This window comes from Erythranthe guttata, chromosome 8 (genome assembly GCF_056151865.1).
Source record: "Erythranthe guttata isolate IM_541 chromosome 8, IM_541, whole genome shotgun sequence".
NCBI classification, from domain to species: Eukaryota; Viridiplantae; Streptophyta; class Magnoliopsida; order Lamiales; family Phrymaceae; genus Erythranthe; species Erythranthe guttata.
Genome location: NC_142540.1, coordinates 19,212,192 through 19,235,056, shown reverse-complemented (window position 1 = coordinate 19,235,056; position 22,865 = coordinate 19,212,192). Strand labels below are relative to the sequence as shown.

The following is a 22,865-nucleotide window of genomic DNA, read 5'->3' as shown; positions in this document are numbered from 1 at the left end:
TATTATTATTATTATTATTATTATTATTATTATTATTACACTTTTAAATCAAATTATTTGATAATCAATTTAAGGATCTTAATTTAAGTTGGTATATCAATATTCAATAGCATTGAAAATCAAATTAAACTGCTCGACACTCGATACTGTCCGTTAAAAGCTCGTTTGAGTTCGATTCGTTAACATACCGAACCAAGCTGGAACACATATTTTCAAGCTACTAGAGTTGGGTACGTGTTCGCCTCGACTCAGTCATGTCATCCCCGTGTTTGTTTTGTATCTTTTTGATATAATCTATAAATCGACTTGATGAAATAAAAAATAATAACATATATGCAAAAATACCTTGACACTCGAATTAAATTCATGTTGAAATAAACTAAAAGTCATCTATACTTGATTTTAGTTATCAATTATCAATTCAAATAGTTCAATTAATAAATATTTTGATTGTATAAAATAAGAAAACATTTAATTTAAAAATGATAGAAGAACAAAACGAGCAGCCCACAAAGTATTTGCCGGCCTTCTTGTTTTGTACATTGGTTGATTAAACAATTTTATTTGCAAAGTTAATTTTTAATTGGATTTTTTTTTTATAAGTAATTTTTAATTGGATTATGATATGGTAAAAATAATATAAAATAATAATAAAAAAATTAAAATTATGATATGATCAAACCTTAGTTTAACATTCGAAATTGGATGAGTTTGGAGGGTGCATAGTTAAATAATTTTATTCATGTATAAGTTAATCACTTAAAAAGAAACTTTTGAATGATGAAAGTAGATCCAGAAACCTAAGGGCACGTTTGGCTAAATTAATTTCAAACAACTGATAAGTTCTTTTATCTGATAAGTTGTTTTAATAGTTGATAAAATGTTACGTCTTATTTTAAGAATTAAATGTTAAATTGCTTGGATAATGAACTTATAATCTATTTTCGCTTATTATAAGATCTTAAATATAAATGGTGAGGTAGAATTACTTCTTAGAAAATATCTTATTTGTTTTCCAACTGCTTATTTTTTGAATTTTTAAGATTTTTTTTTTAAATTACCAAACACTGTGGAAGAGCTTATAAGCTCTTTTTAAGAGCTTATAAGTTCTAGCAAAACAATTTAAATATAAAAACTTTGGGGAAATAAAAAAGAAAAATTATAAGAAAAAAAGCTGCAAGCACCATCACCAAGTCACATAATTACTCCATGCTTTTCAAAAAAGCTCATAATTATTTAAATATTGCACTCTGCTCCTCTTTTTCCCGGCCAAGCATATTCCCAAAATAACAAATTGGTCCCTCAAAAGCATAACCAACAACGGAACGCCTCGATTTCTAAAGAAAAAGAACTACTTCATCCTAATGTAATTGTTTCATTTTATTTTATTCGAAAAAACAAATAGCAAAAAAAAAAAAAATTGAAATTAATACAACATAAATATGGGGGCAACTATTTTAAATCCCAACTTTTGCTTACTTGAATACTACCAAGTTTAAAACCAAAATTGAGTACATATTTATCAGTTTTTTCTTACTTTAATACCAAAATAAAAAGAAAAGTACAAAAACACCATTTCATACAAAATATCAATTATATCAAATTTTTTTAGAAATTAACTATTCAAAAACCAAATAAAAAAAAAAGAAAAAAAACCCTTTGTTGTAAAAAAAAAAAAAAAACCTCCACCATATTTCCTTAAAATATATTTTTTTTCTTTTTCGACACGTTGGTGTCGAAAATTGACCAAAAAATCGACCTGTATGTGTCGAAAATTGCCGGCGGGTTTCAAAAAAAAAAACTTCAAAATCGACTTCGAAGCTCAAAAAAGACATCGATACTTACCTTAATGTGTTCTCCTTTTATATATACTACCATATTATTGTCTTATAACTCAATTTTATACGTTTTGTGAGGTTTTAATTTCTTTAGTTTTGAGATTTTTTAGAAGGGTTTGTTGTGAGATTTTTTAGAAGGGTTTGTTGTGAGGAAGATTTTTTAGAAGGGTTTTTGCCTTTTTGGGGAGGGAGAAGAAGGAGGTGGAGGAGGAAAATGGTTTTTTTTGAGTTTTTGATTATTTGGTATTTAAGAAAGAAAAATAATATTTGTAATATTTTTTTGGTTTTAATTTCATTAAGGGTATTAAAGTAATTTACAATTAATTATTTATTTTTTATTTTTTTGGTATTCAAGTAAGCAAAATTTGGGATTTGAAATAGTGATCCCTATAAATATGCGCAATTCGAAATTAAATTGAAATTAATAAAAATATTATCGAATAACAGGAACGCCGGTAGCGAAGCACCACTTCTACCGCCACCCTGACAGCGGCGCCGGCGACTGCAGCCGTATTCCGCCATCCTCGGCGTTACTGCACCGTTAATCTTCACCGTTGGTTTGCCCGAACAAATAATTGGGTGTTTAGTGAGTTTTTCCGTAGATTATTGAACTGGTTATAGTATAATATTTTTTTTGCTAATGTAGTAGATTCAGCATTCGGTTTGAAATTCTTTTACATTTAGTGTCAATAAAATTGGATTCAGTAGGGCAAACTATTTGGTAATTGTGCGTTTTTGCTTCTCTTCTCAACGGGCGCAACCTGTTTGATAGAATGCCTTAGAGAAAGGTAGTCTGGATTAGCAGCCTAATAGAGAGCACTTTGATGATTTATAATGTTTCTTTTGTTGCGGCAGTTGAATACACATGGGTTCGGAGATCGAAACAGTCGAACAGAGATTAAAGTCTTTTACGGCTCAGCTCCAGACAGAATGTGGAATTCTTGAAAGACTTGTGTACAAACACAAGAATCAACATCGAAGATGCTCGTACTTTCAGTATATTCTCAAGGTTTCATGCCCTGCTATATGTACATGCTTGCCTATGAATTTCGTTTTTTAGAGTGCAGTGAGAGGTAGTTTTATTTCGTTCTTTTTTGTTGGATAGGTGAGAAGGGATTTGAAGCTTTTGAAATCAGCAAACTTGGAGGATATCTTGGATACCTCCTTTATTGTGGTCAATGGGAACAGGCCGAAGCAAAAAGTTCAGCTTTTGGAAAGGTATCTTCTTTTAATTCTACGTTAATTTAGTTACCTCTAACGAACTATCCGTTGAAAAAGTCAGAGAAACTCATCATTCATTTGTGGAATCATGAACCACTCTTAGTGATCACTCTAACATTAGAAACTAGACTTTTAGTAGAACAATTTTTTTGGTTAAAGATCAAACACATAATGAGTTCAAATGTGTGGTGGTGACAGTTAAGGAATCTTGATAGATAGTGTTTGGTCATGTTCTTTATCTTTTCCCAGTGAGCATAGCTTTATACATCAGGCCCTGTCATAAAGACATGAATTTAGATGGGAATAATATAAGTTTCTCCGGTATTTGCTATTATCTTTTTGCTGCATGTTTCTCTAAGATCAATTAATATTCTCGCACAAAACTTTCAAGATTGTAATCCATAGGTGGCCTCTTACTTGTATACCAGCTTATTAGACGTCAGTATGTGGTCTCATGTTAAAGTTAATGAGCCAATAGCTTTCTGATGCTCTTTGTGGTGTACGGAGGAAGTTCCAGCTTGATTTTTTTTTTTTGTTTGATACTATTGGTATTGTCATTTTTATCTTCATTTTTTTTTTGTCTTTGTGATTGCAGTCTGAAGAGGAGAAAATGTGGTGGTGGAAAATATAATTTTTTGGAGAGGCTTTTAGGAGTTATCCGCCTATTGTCGCAGGTGGTTTTTTCTATTCCCCTACAGCTTAACATTTGATTGGGTCAAGCCAGTTTGGTCAAAATTGTCTCACTTGTCATGCTATTGCAGATGGCTGAACCGATGATCAGGGCAGCTATGTATCCTTATAATTTTAAGGTATTTGTATATTTATTTATCTGTAGGATTATCTCTCGACATGATTGCATATTTTCTTTTCCATTAGAAGACATATAGTTCTTATAGAACTGCATGTGTCCACAAGATTTAGAGATACCGTTTCTGTGTATTAATATTTTATTTGTGATTGTGATTGTTTTTCTACCTCTGTAGTTTAATTCCTCAGTCTTATATTTTACAATCAGAACTTAACATTTTCTTGATCATCTACAATTATCATTTCCAGCTGCAGATCAGTAGTTCTTGTATTGATTTCATTGTTTCCATATATAGTTCATTGCCATCAATTGTCTACAGGAACTTGTTATTCGGCGCATACGTATTCCCAGTTGTTGATTTAGATAACATTGAACTCAAAAAATATACACCAATATTTTCCCTTAACAATTGCAAAGGGAGATATCAACGCTACTTGCTCGGTCGTTTTTCATGAAATTTTCACTGACGACATTGGCTGTGATTGCACGCATTCGAGTACTGGTTCAGCAAGTAAGCAATGTTGTTTTTCAGACAGTTAATAACTGAAATTGCTGTTTCAGACCTTATCTCACGATCTGTCATTTTTTTTTATCAGTATCAACATCTTTATTTGGTCTATATTTCACGATCTGTCATTTTTATCAGACAGTTCTTTTTCACATTTCGTTTCCTTATTACCCTTATTTAATTTATTACTAGGGTTCGTTTTTTTTACTCTGAAGATTAAATATGTAACGAAAGCTCTAAGAAAATATAATGTGCTTTTCATTTGTTTGTAATTTCTTTATCTGCAGATACTTCTTGATGCGGTTCTTCTGTACAATACTGTCTCATCACTTTCTCAAAAGGAACAGACTGTAAAATTAAATCAAGAAGGTTTCGAGGTTAGTATACTATTTACATGCACGAATTGATCCCCAACTCTTCGTTGCTTATTTTTTCTGCAGTTTTACTTATACGAAGCCCTTCTTTATTCGCTCAAATTGCAGGTTTTTAGAGAATACTATCCAATAAAGGAGGAAGCTACTACAATGCTAGAATGCATTTGGCAGACAGATAAGTATATCTTAGTTGAGAAGACGTATAAAAGTGAGATCAGTAATCAAGAAAATGACCGCGAAGATGTCTCGCTGAGCGCACCGAAAATTCAATACGAAAACATCGAGGCTTTACTCGGAGGTAATAACCTCAAATAATTTGTTGCAGAAATGCTTTTGAAATTATAGCTTAGAACATCTTATTTTAAGAGAAGCAAAAGCAAAAGTTGCATTCCAACAACACCAAAAAATAGATTATGATCTCCCAAAAAGCTCGTAATCCCTTTTTTTCTCTAAAAGCTCTTACTAAAACCACATTAGTCTATGCCCTGGTTTGGATTTAATTGTCTTATAACATTGTGTAGTTGATGAATCGAGTACAATGGCAGCCGGTTCTGGTTCAGCAGATCCAAAAAAGGTTGAAGAAAATGTTGGTGATTTCGGTGTGAACAAAGACAAAAAGCATGTTGAAGTCGACTTAAATTCAGCTTTAGCTTCTTCAACTGCAAATATAGTTTCGTTAGAAGAGTCAACTGCTACTAATTCATCAGAAGGAATGATTCTTGAGTCAGATAGTGAAAAGCTGGTCGATGAAAAAAGCACGAGTCCTTCACCGAAAGCTGCTAAACTAAGAAACGGGACAAAGAATAAGGTGGCGTTTGTGTCTGTTAAACCGCCAGCTCCTCCATCAACGGCAAATCAATCGACTTTCAGTGTAAAGAATGGGGTGGATAATCAAGAAGAAGATTCCTTTTTCAATCTCCTTACTGGTGGAAGTAAGAAGAGGAGTCTCTTTTAACTAATACTGATTCTTTTTTTTTTTTTTTTGTTTATAAGACGGTCTTCAACTAAAGGTGTAAACGAAATGAGTAGAGGCGGACTCGGATTCATAAGCAATTTAGTCGAGTCCGAACGAGCTTTCGTTGAGCTCTAATACTATGTTCTTTATACACATTTTAGAATTATTTTGCTAATCCGGATTGAGCTCGACCTGGATTCGTAATATATTTAACGAAAATATATTTTCAAGTTTAGTGAATCTACCTCAATTTAGTTTTTAATTGTCTATTTTAAATCGAGTACGAGTTAGTTTGATTTTCAATATTATTTACAATACACAAAGAAATAGGGATCATTAATTTTTTTTTACCACAATTAAAACTAATTAATTTATAAATAAATTTCTGTGCATAGTTTTAACAACAAAAATCAGAGTGGCGCAGCGGAAGCGTGGTGGGCCCATAACCCACAGGTCCTAGGATCGAAACCTGGCTCTGATATGTATTTCAGAAGCAAGCTTCTAAAATTACTTTATCCACTCTATTTTTTGCCTTTTCCACACCTTTTTTATTTTTCCTTTTTTATTTTTCTATTTTGTAATCACTATAGCCACTCTACTTTTTGCTTTTTCCACACCTTTTTTATTTTTCTATTTTGTGATGTATTATTACAAAATACATTACAATTTGTATATTTATGGATGAAAATCGGATGATCCGATTGAAAATTTTGTTATGGATTATTTTATTTTTGCAAAATTCGATTTCAATTTCGATAATTGAATATTTATTCCAATTTCAGATATTTCGAACATATATTAGTTCTATGTTTCACCAAATTTTGAAAAAAAAATACTTCCCAATTAAAATAAGAAAATCGAAGTTTAAAAAAAAAAGGGCTTGTTCCAAAATCGATTTTGTTTTATCCCCAATCGACATAATTCAAAATTTTCCTTTCAATTTCCACCACTAGTCCGTATGTGTGCGCGCGTGTTTCTTCACTTTCTTTACATTTATAATGCAAGATTATCACAGTTCTCAAAATTAAATTAAATTAAGTTATAGTTGTACACAAGATTATATCAACATTAAATTAGTTTTTTTTTAAGATACAAATTACAGAATTTTTAATTATTTACTTCATGATATAAAAGTAGTACACACAATCAATGACAAATATGAGTTCACATGATGAAGCACAACAATGTCACATGTTTCCCATGACTCCCATTCAACACAAGTGAAAATTAACTCATAATTCATTTTTTCATTCTTTTTTAATTTCAGTCACATAATTCTTTTAAAAATGATAAAGCTTATTAAATATTATTTTCACTAAGTGGCTAATTATGAGATGTTTATAGGCTCAGTAATTATCATTTATCAGCAGCATAAAACAGTTGCATAAAGTCATGAAATAAACTGCATTCATATTCAGTTTACATAATTACACCTACTTAAATTTGATTCAACTGCATGCACATGTATTCACTCTATATATATATATATATATATATATATATATATATATATATATATATATATATATATATATATATATATATATATATATATATATATATATATATATATATATAAAAACACAAAGAAAACAATACCAAGTCTCAAAATGCCTCAAATTCTAAGCAAGTCGAGGCATAATACGGTGCCATCGACTCAAAGTTTCGGCTCGGATCTATCGGCTAAACTAGCCATAACATCAAATAATAATCCAGTAGCAATTGGAACCAGGGGTACCGTTGGATCACTAATCACGCAAGAGATTGATTATTTTATCCAGCTCGAGTTGGATAATCGAAGCAGCGCCTCCAACAAGACTTATAATCAACTCGCTACAGACGTTTCTTCGAAATCCGAGAAAAAGAAGAGCAAGAAAAAAAGGTACATACCGAGTATGTGTTCTAAGGTAGAAGTATCCGAAAGAAATCTCCCGAATTCCTCCACGAGTCGATTTACTTACAAGAATCTCAAAAAGCCTTACACGATGCTGTGAGACAGCTTTGAAAACCCGAGCTTCTTTAGCCGGTGCTTGATTGGATTCACCCACTTCTTGTCCGAACTCCCGCATTTGATGTCGACGATTTCGACTATACCAGGACCCTTTTTGATGGGCTTTTTTTGTCTTATAGGAGTTCCGTCTGTCGATATTGTATCATCGGATTTGAGCATCGGAATTTGAGTAGTGGTTCGAGTGTGGTTCTTTGTTGTCCTTTTCGTATTTTCCGGGAGTTTATGATTGTTGAAACTGCTTGTGCTGCTGCTTGCTTCGTCAACCGAAGGCACATTTGCTGACGTGGATTTCGCGGAATCTAATTCTCTCGACATTAATGCACTCACTGTACCAATTGTACCTAGTTTAATCGATCCCCCACCACCCCTTATAGCTTCTAACGTCTGAGCCATCGTGTTTTGGTGATGTCTAGATACTGTAAGAAATTCTGTATACTACGAGTTTATTTCAAGGCTCGATCAGTTCGAGATCCTGCACGAGAGCATCATCGAGCATTGTAATAAGACTTAAGTCAAACATAGCATATCTTAATTCAGAACATTACTCCATGCATTCTTACTTAACTAAATAAACGAGCTATTTCTACTCCAAACATCAACGATCGAGGTTAGAAAGCTAAATAACATGTGAAAAAAAGCCAATCTTTCTACAAACAAGTGGAAAAATACATAATTTTTTACGATCAAAATCACATTAAACACGATAAATTCTTTCCAAATCGCCTCGGAGTCCACTAGCGGAGCCAGGATTTAAAGTCCGCGGGGGCCGGATGCATTAAAAAAAAATCCGAGGGGTCCCATTAATGCAGTTATGCACAATTTTACTTTTTATATTTCTATATAAAATAATAGGGTTTTGAGAAATGAAGGGGGGCTATGGCCCCCCTTGGCCCTATGCTTGCTCCGCCACCGCCTCCGACCTATTTAATTTCAATTGAACTGCCACATATATAATTTTACCCTCAAAGAAATTTAATTTCACCCTTAAACCAGCCTAAAATCCCCAATCCTCCTAGAAATAAATATGAAAAATTCAACAATCAAGAGAAAAAAAAAAAAAAAAAACACAAACACAAACTCTAGACAGGAAAATTGAGCGCGAAATCATGAATGATCGAGTAATCGGCAAAGAATTTAGCATGAATCACATCGACAGAATGATTGAGAGCTGAAATTTACCATCTTTGATCCAAAAACGTTCGACGGATAACGAAAAATGAGGAGCGAAAAATCAAATTGCAGAAAGCCCACCGCGCAGATTTGAAGTCTTCAACTCTGACCTAAGAACCTGCAAATTGGATATTTTCAGATCTTTTAGATTTAATTTAAATGGAATCAAATAAATTGTTGGAAACCATCAGCAGAGCTCACAGATCATGTGAGAGAAAATGGCAACGGTCATTTCTAGAGAGAGAGGGAGTCAATTTGTTTATGTATTGAAATTTACTTGTAGGTAAATTACTCCTGCACCCTGATGTATGCTAAAATAATTTTAAAGTTCCTATGGTATTGGTAGTTACAGCCACACTCCTGAAACATTATTTTTGTTTCCGGCGGGATTGTTAATGCTATCATAGACGAAAATTTATATAAAATAATAAGAATTTAAGAAATGTTAGGAGAATCATGTCACCCCCTAACTCTATGTTGTCTCCACCACTGTCTGAAACTAATTGCCGTTAGAACCCTAACGGAATAACTTATCCAATGCATTATATGTTAGTGTTTCAAACAATATTTCAGAGGGAGTGATTGTAATTACCGATACTACAAAGACATTAAAGTTATTTTAACATACTTCAGGGATATAGATGTAATTTACCCTTGTATATATTATTTTGGGTTTTGATTGAAAGAAATGCTGTGCACATCGTCTCTCATTAGTCATTTCTGAGATAAAAAGAAACTAGGTCCTAATATCGAGTACTGACAGCCGCAATGTAGAATTTACAACTCCAATGAAGATTGGTTTTTTGTGGACGCCACCTAATATACCATTGAGTTACCATGATTTACATTTTTCTATCAATAATTTGTCGGACCAATGAATGAGGGACCTTGGGGACGATTTTGCCTCTATGGTGCAAGATAAAAAGAAAAAAAGAAAGAAGAAAAAAAATAATAGAAAGCATGTGATTGTATTTGCCCATATTAGGGATAAGGATGACCCAAATTGATCATTAAAAGGTCTAAAATGAGTGGAAATGCTATTGGGCCAAAGCAAGTAAGTGGACCCAAGGAGTCGAGTAATAATCGGATGTTGGTGTAAAGAACGGAAAGATCAGATCGAAATTAACAATTTAAAAAAATGGAAATGAGAACTTATTTCAATTTCGTTCCAAGAAAAATTGGAATGAAAAACTTATTCCCGTAATCTGTCAATTTCCGATCTAACTCGACAAAATTCAATATTTGTGGTCATGTACAAAATGTAATACCGATATTATAAATACGATTTTGCTGATTGAAGATATTATAAATACGATTTTGCTGTTTTTCAATCGGAATAATTCCGATTTGTTTCATTAATTAATACACATTAATGTTTGACTAGATTTGCATTTGAGACTGTCGAAGCTCGGTTCATATGGCCCGACTTTCGTCCCCAAGTATTCATAAACAACAATTACTATAAAACACTTAGGAATGAGAAAATTGGGGTGAAGACAAAATAGCATGTGCATTTCTCCTATTAATAAATGGCCCACGTTATTCTATACTGCAAATGGCAGTGTTATTATATTTTTTTTTATTACTATATAATTATTATATTTATTTATTACTGTAAAATTATTATATTTATTATTACTACTAATTAATATATTTAATAAACATTAATTTACACTACCGATACCAACCCTCGTTAGGAGAGTTGGTACCTAGCCTTTACCAATAGGGTAACGGTCTAGGGTTCGAGTCCCCCCTCCCCTACTTCCCCTTGTAATTGACTTGAATTTACTTAAAAAAAAAAAAAAAAAAAAAAAAAAAAAAAACAACTTACACTACTGATGCAATCGGCCTCTCACGTTAGCATCCAATGCAAAAATAAATAAACTAATTAATAACCGTTAGTTTAACTTCGTAACCCTAAATTTTTAATAAATTACCAAATACACCCTTGCTTATTATTCATTGCACAGCCTTCACTCAATCATAAAGTTTGATTTTCTTTTTGACTTTTTTGGTCTGTTAATTTTTGGTAAATCACAACCACGTCCCTGAGTAAAAGTTAATTTAGGAAAAAAAACCCTTGAAATTACATCCCGGGTGCCTGTTGTTTGTAGATTTCTTACATTCACCCCCTACAAAGGATGTTAACGTACAAAAAATCTACAAATTTCAAGAGGTGAATATAATCATGGAACAATGAGGTTTTTTTTCGTAAACAGACCTTGCCTCGGGGTAATGGTTGCAACTTACCCAATTTTTTATATTGTCCATATTCTTATTTTATTTTCTGTGGAGCATGAAATTTTTGAATTATAGTATTTTTTGTGGACCATGGACATAAAAGTCATAAAAATATGGGCAAATTACGGCCACTACTGAGGTATGGCCAAATTACGAAAAAACCCTCTTATTTGGGTAATTACGACCACCCCCTCCTTTTAAATATTTTACGTAAAATTTATGTAATTCGGTTATTTACCGAACCAAATCGTATATTTAGTTCAGTAGATGGTATGAAATGTTGAAGTACCGAATTAACATCCCTAAATTTACCTCTAGAGGGGTCTGTTCGTAAGATAATACATAATTGAGGGGTGGCTGTAATTACCCAAACATAAGAAGTAGGTTTTCGTAATTTGACCATAACTCAGGGGTGGCCGTAATTTGCATTATAAATAAAGAAAACTAAAAATATGAGGGGTACATTTGTAAACAACAATAAGAATTTAGTTCAAATTCCGTTCCAAATATATTATTACCGGCAACTAAAGGGGCATACGATGTAAATAAACCCTAAATTACAAATCGAGATAAACTGATTATTTTCAAATTCTTTAATTTTTTTTTGTTAATTCGAAATTCTTGGAACAGAAAACACAGATCTCACTTCCCTTTCCAACTCAGCTCACAATTTTGCTTCCGTTTTCAGTAAACCCCAATTCCTCCATTGATTTTCATATCCGATAATCCCCATTTTACCTTCAGAAATCCAATTCAAAATTCATCGCATTGTTCGCAAATTTCAAAATCCAATTTTTTCGATTGCATTCGCATCGCCGATTAATTCAGTTCAGCAAGAAGAAGAAAAGAGAAGAAATTGAAAATGGGTTCACAGAGATCTGCAAAACCCTCAAAACCCCCAAATCAAGCAGCAGCAGCGCCATCGAGGTCGGTTTCCGCCCCCTCGCCATCTTCTCTCTCATCCCACTTAGCAATGGTGGAACTGAAGCAGCGGATACTCACTTCCCTCTCCAAACTCGCCGACCGCGACACCCACCAGATCGCCGTCGAGGACCTCGAGAAGATCATCCAATCGCTATCGAACGACGGCGTTTCGATGCTCCTCAACTGCCTCTACGACGCCGTCAGCGACCCGAAGCCGTCGCTGAAGAAGGAGGGGGTCCGCCTCCTCTCGTCCCTCTGCACCGCCCACACCGACCCCGCCGCCACCCACCTCACCAAGATCATCGCCCACATTGTCAGGCGGCTCAAGGACTCCGATTCGCTCGTCAGGGACGCGTGCCGGGACGCCATTGGCTCGCTCGCCGGGCTGTACTTGAAGGGCGGCAGCGGCGGGGATGGTGTGGTGTCGCTGTTCGTGAAGCCCCTGTTTGAGGTGATGAGTGAGAACAACAAGGCGGCGCAAGGCGGGGCCGCCTTGTGCTTGGCGAAGATGGTGGAATGTGCCTCTGATCCGCCTTTGGTTACTTTTCAGAAGCTCTGCACTAGGGTTTGCAAGGTTTTGAATAGCCCCAATTTCATGGCGAAGGCTTCGTTGTTGCAGGTTGTTTCGAGTTTGGCTCAGGTTTGTCCTCAAATTCATATTCTTTGTTGTTTGATTTTCTGGATGAGTTGAATCTTGATCTGAATCGTGATCCGTAATCAGATGGTATAGTTGACTCTGATGTGTGTATTCGGTATTGAAAATAATATTTCGACATAGTAAATTATATTTAATTGTAATTGAATCAAGATTCTTAGTAACAGTACTGCGTACGGAACTACCAATCATATGTGTTTGATTTTTGTTTACTTGGTTAGCCTTTCGGATGAGTTGAATCTTGATTTGAATTTTGAATCGTGATCCGTCGTCATGGTTGACTTTGCGTTGTATACTTGGTAATGCATTGCCCAATTTCGTTCTTGCAAAGTTGATGGAAGGCTTGAAGAAGTGTTTTTTTATTTTTTCTTTTTCTATTTTAATGATGTAAAGATCTGTATGTTCTGTATACTGATGCAGGTAGGAGCAATCGCGCCTCAGAATTTGGAAACTTTGTTGCAGAGTATTCATGGGTGTCTTAGCAGCTCGGATTGGGCTACTCGAAAGGCTGCAGCCGATACATTAAGTGTCTTATATTTGAACACCGACAACATAACAGCAGAAGGAGCTGCTTCCACACTGAATGCACTCGAGGCTTGTCGGTTTGACAAGGTTCGTGTTCGAAATAATATCCTGTTGAAATGTCGTTCAACGTGTCTCTTCTACTGTACTTATTATGAATTTATTGCACCGTTTTCTGAACAAGATCGTTGCGTAATTTTTTCTGATATTTTCCCCCATTTACCAGACGTCGGGTAATAAATGGTCTTTGTTGTTGTAGAACTTTGTCTTTACATGTCTTTTGCACATTTATTTAGCCTTCTGTTAATTGCGTGATGGCTTCTACTGCAATTACCATGTCGTATTTTCCATTTATGGTATTTCCTCTGAGCATATATTATGCTCTTATGATCATGACTTAATCAAGTCAAATTAGACTCATTCAACACTAATATTGATGTTAAAACATTTCTCAGATAAAACCCGTACGAGAAAGTGTCACCGAGGCGTTGCAACTTTGGAAGAAAACAACAAGAAAAGGCGACGGATCTTCAGACGAACATCAAACTTCATCTCATGGTTAGCATTACATGAAATTGTTTTTTTTTTAATAGCTGACAAAGAATTAAAGCAATTTTCATTGACTATTTCAAATCCTTCTAGATGGTTCTGAATCTGCTGATGCGTCAGATAGGAAAGATCTTTCAGATCTTGGTAACAGAGAAATCTCAAAATCGGTTAAGGATTCATCGTGTGGATCATCTCCAACTGATCCCAATTTCGAAGGCCAAGGAAACAACTTCTTAGACAAGGCAGTTGGGATATTAAAGAAGAAAGCACCTGCAATAACTAACAAAGAATTAAATCCAGAGTTTTTCCAGAAACTAGATAAAAGAGTTACGGACGATTTACCCGTAGAAGTGATTCTCCCTCGCCGATGTGGCAACACTTCGAATTCTCAAAACGAGGAAGAATCGGAATCGAATGCAGATCCAAGTGAGAGGAATAGGCCAAACTCACAGGCGGGTGACCACAGAATTATCGATGACCGGAGCGAATATAATACTCAGAGGGATTCGAATGAAGGGTTTATGAATAATAAAGGAAATTGGATGGCTATTCAGCGACAGTTGTTACTTCTCGAAAGGCAACAGACTCATCTCATGAACATGTTGCAGGTTTTTTCTTTTTTTCGTTATTGCATTCTTATATAAAGAACATAGTTTCTTGAAGTTTATTAACGAAATTGCCTTTGCATTGCAGGACTTCATGGGTGGGTCCCACGACAGCATGGTGACCCTAGAAAATCGAGTACGTGGGCTCGAGAGAGTAGTTGATGACATGGCACGGGATTTATCCATATCATCCTCAAGTAGAAGGTTCGAGAGTTCTTCTAACAGGTCTCTCGGAAAGTACAACGGCCATCCGGAATATTCCGGAAGCAAGTTAGGAAGAGGGGGGAGTCACTTTGGCGAGAGGTTTTCTGGATTTGACGGTATTGCCCCTGCAATGAAACCGTGGGATTATCATGCATACGGTAAAAATGGGCATTCGGTTTCGAGGAGAGGTAATAATAAATCGGAGATGGAGGCTTCTGATTTAATGGGTAGCAGAAGGGCTTGGGAGAAAGGCGGAGTGGGGCCCGTTAGGTTCGGTGAGGGGCCTTCGGCGAGGAGCGTTTGGCAAGCTTCGAAAGACGAGGCTACGTTGGAAGCAATAAGAGTAGCCGGTGAAGAAAATGGAATTGGAGTTGTTCGAAATAATAACGCGAGAGTGGCTATGCCTGAAATGACAGCCGAAGCAATGGGCGAAGATGGAGATGTGAAAGATCGAGACCCCGTTTGGAATTCTTGGACTAATGCGATGGATGCTCTGCATGTGGGCGACATGGATTCGGCTTTTGCTGAGGTGTTGGCGATTAGGGACGATGTTTTGCTGGTGAAGCTTATGGATAGAACAGGGCCCGTTATCGACCAGCTGTCGAATGAGGTGGCGAGTGAGGTTGTGAGTGCTGTTTCGCAGTTGCTTGTGGAGGAGAATTTGTTCGACATATGCTTGTATTGGGTTCAACAGGTAATAAAATAAATCATCTGTCTAAAACTGTCATTTCACATTCCCATAACTAAAGCAGGAAAATATTGTGAGCTGATTTATTTATTAAATTATTTATTTTGAATTGCAGTTGGCAGATATTGTAATGGAAAATGGAGATGTGTTGGGAATTCCAATGGAAGTGAAGAAAGAGATATTGTTGAATTTGAATGAAGCTTCTTCTTTAATTGAACTCCCTGAGGATTGGGAAGGCTCTTCTCCCGATCAAATACTCATTCAGTTAGCTTCGGCTTGGGAAATCGATCTTCAAAATTTCGGGAATTAATTGAATTGGCTTCCTTTTTTCCTTTTTGGCTTGATATTAGTAGCATTTAAAGCTGCGATTATTTCTCGTTTTTTTCGTATGTTTCGTATATTTTGTTTGGTTTTTGGAGTATTTGACGTGCGAAAACGAGTTGAAAACGAAGGAATTACGATTTACATGACATGTAATTATTGTTGCTTTCAGTTTGAGAAGATGCAGTTATTTGATGGAATTAAACTAATGTTTCCTTTTTGCAAATTATAAGTTTAATATTTGGTAACATCACCAATCATTATTATCTAAATAATTAAATTTTATTTAATATAACATGGTAATATCTAAACAAAATAACTAGGAGGTATTAAATTTCTGCTGCTATTTCAGTAATAGCACAACAAGAGCATCAACTAATTAATTATACACAGCAAAAAGATCTTACAATCTCTCCACAAACAAAGATTACAAAATTTTCAAACCACCCCAAAATCGGAAAAAGATGAACTAAAATCGACTCGAAGAAAAAAGAAAAAAAAAAGATATTATTTACTTGGCAGAATACCAATTTTGAGCACATTTTGCATCAACAGACAAACCAACTCTAAGGAAATTTTCTCCATCGAAAGGCTTTGACATGCAATCGACCACTATATCCTTGGCCTCTTCGCCCGATTCTGTTGGACCTTCTAGAATCACTTCATCGTGAACCTGTTTAGGTCAAAAATTAGCTTGGTATAGAATATATAAGCAGAAACTATATATATATATATCTGACTACTGCTTTACAACTTTCTTCGGTTTTTTTTTTTTTACCTGTAATAAAAGTCTCCATCCTAATTCCTTCAGACGAGCATTTCTTGATATTTGCAACATAGCGCACATAGCAACATCTGCAGCACTTCCCTGCAAAATTTTAATTTTTTTCAAGTTAAAAACTATGTCAGCATGATAATAATAATAATAAAAAAAATAAAAAGAAACTTCAAGAAGGGCAAAATAGGCACAAAAAAGAGGACCTGCACAGGGGTATTGATGGCAGCACGTTCTATGTGATTTCTATGCGCTGAGCTGGCGTTCTTTAGAGACGGGAAGTGGCGGGCCCGTCCTAGCAAAGTGTAAACACGGCCATATTTGCGAGCTTCTTTCTTACGTTCTTCTTGCCAAGAAAGCACTTCTTGTCTGTCGCTGTACCATAGATTAACTGTTTGCTGAGCTTCCTCACGAGAAACCTGAAAAAGTGCAGAACAAATAAACGATTGCACAAATTTTTCAAAATATCTGTACTGCAATTGGAAAATTTGAAAAAAAAAAAAAGGAAAAAAGGAGCTATGGTGTACCTTCCAGTCTCGGGCGAGTCCCACTGTAGTTTTTCCGTATGCGATCGAAAAGTTAAGCATCTTCGCTTTCCTTCTTTCAGAAGCAAAAGCATCCTGATTTTTTTTATTAAAATAAGTAACAAAGATGGTCGTTATTAGAAGTATAGAAGCACTACATCATGAAGCAAGGGGTGCTTCTAGAAGAAATAAATTGGATGGATCGGATCGGCAGAAATTGTTAAGGAAAAATATGTGTTCCAAAATCGGAATTTTTTGGATCGAAATCGGCGGAACTCAAGAACTTCCAACTTTTTAGTCGCCTAAAATGCAAAATACATAATAATACTGATATCCTAAGTGTAATTTCCCGAAAAAATGGAACTTCCAGAATTAAAATTCGGATCGAAAATCGGAATCTCATATATATATATATATATATATATATTCAATTCCAGTCCAAACTTTTTTTTTTGGGGAAAAATCAGAAATTGGGATTTTTTTTCCACGATGAACAAATATTAAAAAAGGGATTGAAGATCGAACCTTAAGCAAAGGAGCGGGAGGTTTATCACCGTCGAATCGAGGATGCCACTCAAGAAGCACATCTTTCCGATCGACAGCTTCGCGAATGTGCGGATACATATTCATTGCAGTTCTCGAGTGGAAATCTCCACCAGCTATAAAAGCATTCAACATGCTCTTACAGTTTGCCAGGTGGGCAAGAATTCTAAGTTCTAACTGATTGCCAAAACGCATTTCATTAAAAAAAAATTAATAATAATAATAACACAAAAAAAGAATTAAAAAAAAAATTATGGTTTTTTAAATTACCTGTCCGTAATCAGCAACTATCAAAGAGTTGCCGGGTGCAGCTATAAAAGCCTGACGAATCTTGTAACGGTCCTTCTCTAATGCGGGTTGGTTCTGGATTTTAAGAATTGCAAGTTTGAATAAAAAATAAAATATATACCTATAATTGTGGAAAAATAAGATTGGGGTAAACCTGTAAATTAGGTCTTCTTGCAGATAATCGACCAGTTTCTGTATTGATATTCAACGAACAATGTATTCTTCCGTTCTTACCTGATATATGGTTTCCCTGAATTAGACATCGAGAATTAAGGTTAAAAATAATGGAAAATTGTCCCTTTTCTTAGTCCTAATTACAAGATCTGTGTTCTTAAATAATTCAAAGTCGGAGAATGATAAATTTCAACTTCAGGGCTCCAAATAAAATAAGGAAGGGGACGGAAAAAAGTAATTGAATCTTGAATCAATCATTGCACATATATACACACATATATTTTTCGCGCAATTAATCAAAAATTTAATCATGTGGTAAGCATAGCAGCAAATAACCTGTAAAGGCATAATGAAGTTCGATATGAGAGAGTCGATCGAGCAAACTTCACACAAAGCAGCAATAGCATGACACGCCTCAGCTCCCACCTGTCCACCGCCAAAGGCGGCATAAGCCGCTCCATAAGCTGACGTGTCGGTGGCTACACTTGTGGACAATGATGGTGCTCCATTGTCCTGTAATGATTTCTCAGTCGCATTTTCAGACAGTTCTTCATCATCATTATTGTCTTCATCCAAGAATTCAAAGTCGGCAGAAACTTTCCCCGCAAGACTTTTTAAAACATCTCCACCAACTGAAGGCCAACCACTGGCGGTGAACTTATCGGCCTCGATGTGAACACCATCAGGCTTACGAAGTACGATTTTACGATATTTTGTGGGGTTCTTTTTGCCTTCTTCGATTATGTTTTCCGTGTTAGGAATTTTGAAATCCTTCTCCACTGGAAGAAACTCACTGGGGTCCTTGCTGTAAATAAGATATAAAAAAGAATAAAGTACATGCAAACGTATACGAGAAAAAAAAAATTATAGAACTTCTTCTTGGCTGAAATGTACTAATTATGCATGAAAAAAGGTGCAGATGAAAACTTCTTTTACCTCCTTAATTAAAGTCTCGATTTCATCACCAAAGATAATTAGTTGTTCATGATTTTCTTGAAATACTTAAGACTAGCTCAATCATATCCCACTTAGATAAATAATTTACTGAGTACTCGATAACTGACATTCTCCTTTCCTCACAAACAACAATGAAGCTACAAGCAATGAATTTCCCACCAAAACCCTCGTGACAACTGCTAGTGCACTCCATAGAGGCCCTAATTAAATAACTTGGATTGCTTCATTAAAAAATGCCGAAAGCTTACCTGTTCTGTATACCACCAAAAAATATCTGGCGTAACTGTGTATCACTCCCCACATTCATGTATTTCGCATCGGGGCAATACTTGGAAGCCCACTTACGAAACCTATCGGCAGCAATTTGCTGCTCTGCTTTAGCCACCTTTTCAATCCCAGCGAGGTACGAACGGTCAACAAGCATTCCCTCAGTCTCCAATTTCACAAGAAGCTCACCAAACGGGCGTAAATATCTCTGGTAATTATCGAACATCGACCCTTTAAAATTTCCATCAACACTCCAAGGTGTTTTCAAGAGCTTCTTCTCCAAACTCTCGTAAAGACCCAATGTGCTTATAGAATCCAAAGCGGAGTAGCAAACCCATAATTTTTTCTCGACCCTTTGCAGCTCTTCGACGGGAGGGATTGTGATTAATTTCCCTTCCTTTCCGTCTTTCTTGATTTTTTTCTTGCCGAATATGTTCTTCATCGATACTTTTCCAATCACCTTTTCGCCGGGGCCTCTCTTAGCATCTGACATGACGTTCGAATCACCTGTTAGTGCTTCTAGAGAGTACCCACCCTCTGTCCGCCTGGCGGAATTCCATAATCGAGCCATGTGCATTGTATCCGCATGGAAACCGGATAATTTGAGCCCATAATTCTCTATCACGTGATTATCAAAGCTATAATTGTGCCACACCTAAAAAAAAAACAAGGAAGCTGAGCATAGTGACTTAATAGATGAATCTTGAAAGTGAAGGAGAATAGGAAGAAAAAAAAAACGTTTACTTTTTTAATGGAGGGGTTTTCAAAAAACGGAGCAAACTCTTGAAGAAGATCTTTGCCGCCTCCATCGAGGATATCCACCCAAACACAGGATTTGCCTTCGCCAAAATCAGCTTCCGAGCCAGAATATATACTAAAACACGTAATTTCTCCATGGTCCACCGGTGTTTCTTCTTTAACATCAATGTTTGCTACCTATACAATTATCAGAATTCACAAATGGAAAAGCTAAGAAATTGGCCCAAAATTGAAAAGGAAAACATGGGAATAAACATATTAATACATGCCTCTGTATCGCATGCGTGAATGAGGTTTTTGTACTTTGTGGTGAGCAAACTCACTACTCGCCTAGCTTCAGTGACGTCATCGACCACAAGAACCTTGTCATAGATCTGACTAAGCCTCTCGTGAAGTTCCGTGACTTCAGAAGTAGCGACTCTCTTGCTCGGAAGTTCACTAATATTGTCGCATGAAACAGTTTTTTTACTAGCACAACCGGATTTAGAAGCAGTTTTTATTTTGACAACTACCTTATCCTTGACATTTATAGAATCTTGATCTCCCTTATTTTCCAACGCGATTTTATCATCACCGTTTGTGTATGGAACTCTGTTAGATCTATCTTTAACTAGTGGCATTTGGCTATGGAAAACGTTATATCCATTCTGTCCAACATTTCCAGCAAATTCTCTCTCGTTTCTGCTTAATCCACTCCCTTCTCCTCCTTCATACTGGCAAAAGAAAAGAAGAAAAAAAACCCATGATCAGAATGTTTTGAAATTAGTAATTCGTATAATGAAATAATCTTTGCCGGTGTTAAAGATGAATCTCGTACTATCTTTTTCCCATTAGTGTTGACCTTTTCTGCAATGGCTTCATCTTGAACTGTTCTAAGGTTAGCAGAAGTGCTATTCCCGTGAGTAAACAGTCTCTTATTTCTTTTATATTCTTCGGTAGCTTTACCCCAGTCTTCAACAGTTTGCCCCGGACCGAATATTCCATACAAAGACGCTTCGTTAGCATCTTCCCTCCTTTCCGCCTCCCTATGCACAGATGGCTTTTCCAACTGAGGAAATGTGAAATTATTTCTCTGTCGGTTGTGCAATTCCCTTTCGTTATTCTGAAACGTGCTGTATCTCGATCGTTGGTTCAACGCAAGTAAGTCGGAATTGATAGCTCCATTTGCGACGTTTGCACTCTGCGGGGCTCTATCTTCTAGCCTGCAAAAAAAAGAGTATCGATGCAACTCAAAAATGCCGATAATGGACGTTTCGAACTTCAAAAAAGCAACTAAAAGACCTCATATATACGAGACAAATAGACACACACACACACACACACCAAAGCCCATATGTTTATCAACAAAATACAAAATTTCAAAAACCCTAAGGGTTTATGCTCAATAATCCAAACAGGTCTATAATAATAAAATTCACACACACACAATTGAATTAATCATCAATTAAAGCATAAAATAAACACAGAGAACAGTGGAAATTGAGAAGAAGAAGAAAGCGAACGAACCTGCAGAAGGTTCTTCCGCTAGTCGAAAATGGGGAAAACTGAGTGGAGGAGCGGCAGAACCAGAAGTAGGGCGGGCGGAAATGGGTGGACTGAGGAGAGAACCCCATTTTAGCCATAAGCTCTGCTGCAACTCTGCCCAGCTTGTTGCTAGCTCCTCTGTTGGCAATGGTAGTACAAAAGGCTGCCGTTTTGATGAATTTTTTTTAGGGTAAAATAATAATATTGGCGGCTGGTAAATAAGAGGGGTTTTACAGGGGGGTTTATCGGTTGTTTGGCAGGGAGCGGAGGAGTGGCGGAGGGGTGGGTGGGGGGCGGGGGGGCGCAGTGGTCACATGCGTTTCGAGTTTCTAGAGTGAGAAAGTGGGGACTGTTTAGAGAGAGAGAGAGAGAGTGATGGAAGAGGGAAGGCAAAGAGCAGACCACATAACATAAGCGGAAAAGAATTTAGCTTTTTATTAAGGCCATATTACAAATAAGCCCATCAGTGGGAACTTATTCATAAAGAGATCCAGACAATATTCTCCTTTACCAATAAGTCCACACATGGTCCAGATTTATGTAAAGGACTAAAATAACCCCTCTTACTTTAATATGCTCCAATTTCATCCTTAACTTACTTTAACTTCAATTTGACCCCAACTTTCACAAATTATTCAATTTTGACCCAAAACTTTTTTTTTTTCACAAATTTTTTTTTTTTCAAAAACTTTTTTTTCCCGCCGGATTCCGGCGTTGACCGGCGGTCAACGCCGGTCTCCGGCGTTGACTTTTTAATTTTTTTTTTATTTTTTTTTATTTTTTTTTTTTTTTTCCTTCCGGATTTTTTTTCCGGATTCCGGCTTTGACCGGCGGTCAACGCCGGTCTCCGGCGTTGACTTTTTAATTTTTTTTTTATTTTTTTATTTTTTTTTTCTGTAACTTTTTTTTCCGTTTAAACAGCAATATTGCTGTGAATGACAGTAATATTAACTATATTACTGTTAAACACAGTAAAATTAACTAAACTATAGTTTAACACATTGATATTGCTATATTAATCTCTAGCACATTAATATTAACACAACAAAATTCATTATTATTGTATAATAAAGTAATATTACTATGTTGTCCGTTCAACAAATGTAAACAAAATAAAAAAAACCAAAAGAATTAATATTACTGTGAGTGACAGTAATATTACTATAGCAACAGTAATATTACAATAGTAGACAGTAATATTATTACGTTACTTCGTGAATAACTCGAACAAAACAAACACCCCAAAAAAATAATAATATTGATGTTGTTGACAGTAATATTATTGTGTTTACAGTTATTTTACTGTCAACGACAGTAATATAATTACGTTGACTTGTCAACAAATCAAAAAAAATAAAAAAAAATAATAATAAATAAAAAAATATAATATTGCATTAATTTACTGTCAACGGCAGCACAATTACATAAATGTAATGTCAACGGCAGTACAATTACGTTAA

The 22,865-nt window shown here is 35.6% G+C and overlaps 4 protein-coding genes across 9 annotated transcripts; 2 read left to right on the top strand and 2 right to left on the bottom strand.

Moving 5' to 3' along the window:
* The first annotated feature begins 2,226 nt into the window (after positions 1 to 2,226).
* On the top strand, positions 2,227 to 5,939 carry LOC105962022 (uncharacterized). Of its 5 annotated transcripts, none has more exons than XM_012986291.2 (9): positions 2,227 to 2,395; positions 2,694 to 2,847; positions 2,944 to 3,056; positions 3,655 to 3,733; positions 3,821 to 3,849; positions 4,285 to 4,378; positions 4,663 to 4,752; positions 4,858 to 5,047; positions 5,271 to 5,939. In XM_012986291.2, the coding sequence occupies exons 2-9, from the start codon at positions 2,704 to 2,706 to the stop codon at positions 5,702 to 5,704; spliced, it is 1,173 nt and encodes a 390-aa protein (XP_012841745.1). In that variant the 5' UTR covers positions 2,227 to 2,395; positions 2,694 to 2,703; the 3' UTR covers positions 5,705 to 5,939. The 5 variants fall into 5 exon arrangements, with proteins under 5 accessions (XP_012841745.1, XP_088678352.1, XP_012841742.1 ...); XM_088822226.1 differs by having other exon boundaries at positions 2,251 to 2,417; XM_012986288.2 differs by having other exon boundaries at positions 2,256 to 2,424.
* Positions 5,940 to 7,290: 1,351 nt separating this feature from the next.
* LOC105962024 (uncharacterized) lies at positions 7,291 to 9,031 on the bottom strand. The gene is made up of 2 exons (XM_088822225.1): positions 8,895 to 9,031; positions 7,291 to 8,187 (listed from the first exon to the last, which is right to left on the bottom strand). The coding sequence occupies exon 2, from the start codon at positions 8,106 to 8,108 to the stop codon at positions 7,683 to 7,685; it is 426 nt and encodes a 141-aa protein (XP_088678351.1). The 5' UTR covers positions 8,109 to 8,187; positions 8,895 to 9,031; the 3' UTR covers positions 7,291 to 7,682.
* Positions 9,032 to 11,634: 2,603 nt separating this feature from the next.
* Positions 11,635 to 15,799, top strand: LOC105962023 (microtubule-associated protein TORTIFOLIA1). Its single transcript, XM_012986292.2, has 6 exons — positions 11,635 to 12,690; positions 13,126 to 13,317; positions 13,683 to 13,785; positions 13,870 to 14,384; positions 14,470 to 15,279; positions 15,389 to 15,799. Exons 1-6 carry the CDS (start codon positions 11,989 to 11,991, stop codon positions 15,581 to 15,583), a joined length of 2,517 nt encoding a protein of 838 aa, XP_012841746.2. The 5' UTR covers positions 11,635 to 11,988; the 3' UTR covers positions 15,584 to 15,799.
* Positions 15,800 to 15,949: 150 nt separating this feature from the next.
* LOC105962025 (DNA polymerase I B, chloroplastic/mitochondrial) lies at positions 15,950 to 21,844 on the bottom strand. Of its 2 annotated transcripts, none has more exons than XM_088822223.1 (13): positions 21,388 to 21,844; positions 20,699 to 21,083; positions 20,151 to 20,594; positions 19,867 to 20,058; positions 19,104 to 19,777; positions 18,235 to 18,703; positions 17,879 to 17,974; positions 17,707 to 17,799; positions 17,419 to 17,613; positions 16,897 to 16,989; positions 16,576 to 16,788; positions 16,373 to 16,462; positions 15,950 to 16,267 (listed from the first exon to the last, which is right to left on the bottom strand). In XM_088822223.1, exons 1-13 carry the CDS (start codon positions 21,501 to 21,503, stop codon positions 16,106 to 16,108), a joined length of 3,222 nt encoding a protein of 1,073 aa, XP_088678349.1. In that variant the 5' UTR covers positions 21,504 to 21,844; the 3' UTR covers positions 15,950 to 16,105. The 2 variants fall into 2 exon arrangements, with proteins under 2 accessions (XP_088678349.1, XP_088678348.1); XM_088822222.1 differs by having other exon boundaries at positions 19,867 to 20,054; positions 20,147 to 20,594; positions 21,388 to 21,836.
* Between the last annotated feature and the right edge of the window lie 1,021 nt (positions 21,845 to 22,865).

Coding starts and splice junctions, on each gene's coding strand:
- LOC105962022 (XM_012986291.2), top strand. CDS start 2,704: ATGGGTTCGGAGATCGAAACAGTCGAACAGAGATTAAAGTCTTTTACG. Junction 2,848..2,943: donor ACTTTCAGTATATTCTCAAG/GTTTCATGCCCT, acceptor TTTGTTGGATAG/GTGAGAAGGGATTTGAAGCT. Junction 3,850..4,284: donor CCGATGATCAGGGCAGCTAT/GTATCCTTATAA, acceptor ACAATTGCAAAG/GGAGATATCAACGCTACTTG.
- LOC105962024 (XM_088822225.1), bottom strand. CDS start 8,108: ATGGCTCAGACGTTAGAAGCTATAAGGGGTGGTGGGGGATCGATTAAA.
- LOC105962025 (XM_088822223.1), bottom strand. CDS start 21,503: ATGGCTAAAATGGGGTTCTCTCCTCAGTCCACCCATTTCCGCCCGCCC. Junction 21,084..21,387: donor AGCGGAAGAACCTTCTGCAG/GTTCGTTCGCTT, acceptor TTTTTTTTGCAG/GCTAGAAGATAGAGCCCCGC. Junction 20,595..20,698: donor ACACTAATGGGAAAAAGATA/GTACGAGATTCA, acceptor TTCTTTTGCCAG/TATGAAGGAGGAGAAGGGAG.
- LOC105962023 (XM_012986292.2), top strand. CDS start 11,989: ATGGGTTCACAGAGATCTGCAAAACCCTCAAAACCCCCAAATCAAGCA. Junction 12,691..13,125: donor TTGTTTCGAGTTTGGCTCAG/GTTTGTCCTCAA, acceptor ATACTGATGCAG/GTAGGAGCAATCGCGCCTCA. Junction 14,385..14,469: donor ATCTCATGAACATGTTGCAG/GTTTTTTCTTTT, acceptor TTTGCATTGCAG/GACTTCATGGGTGGGTCCCA.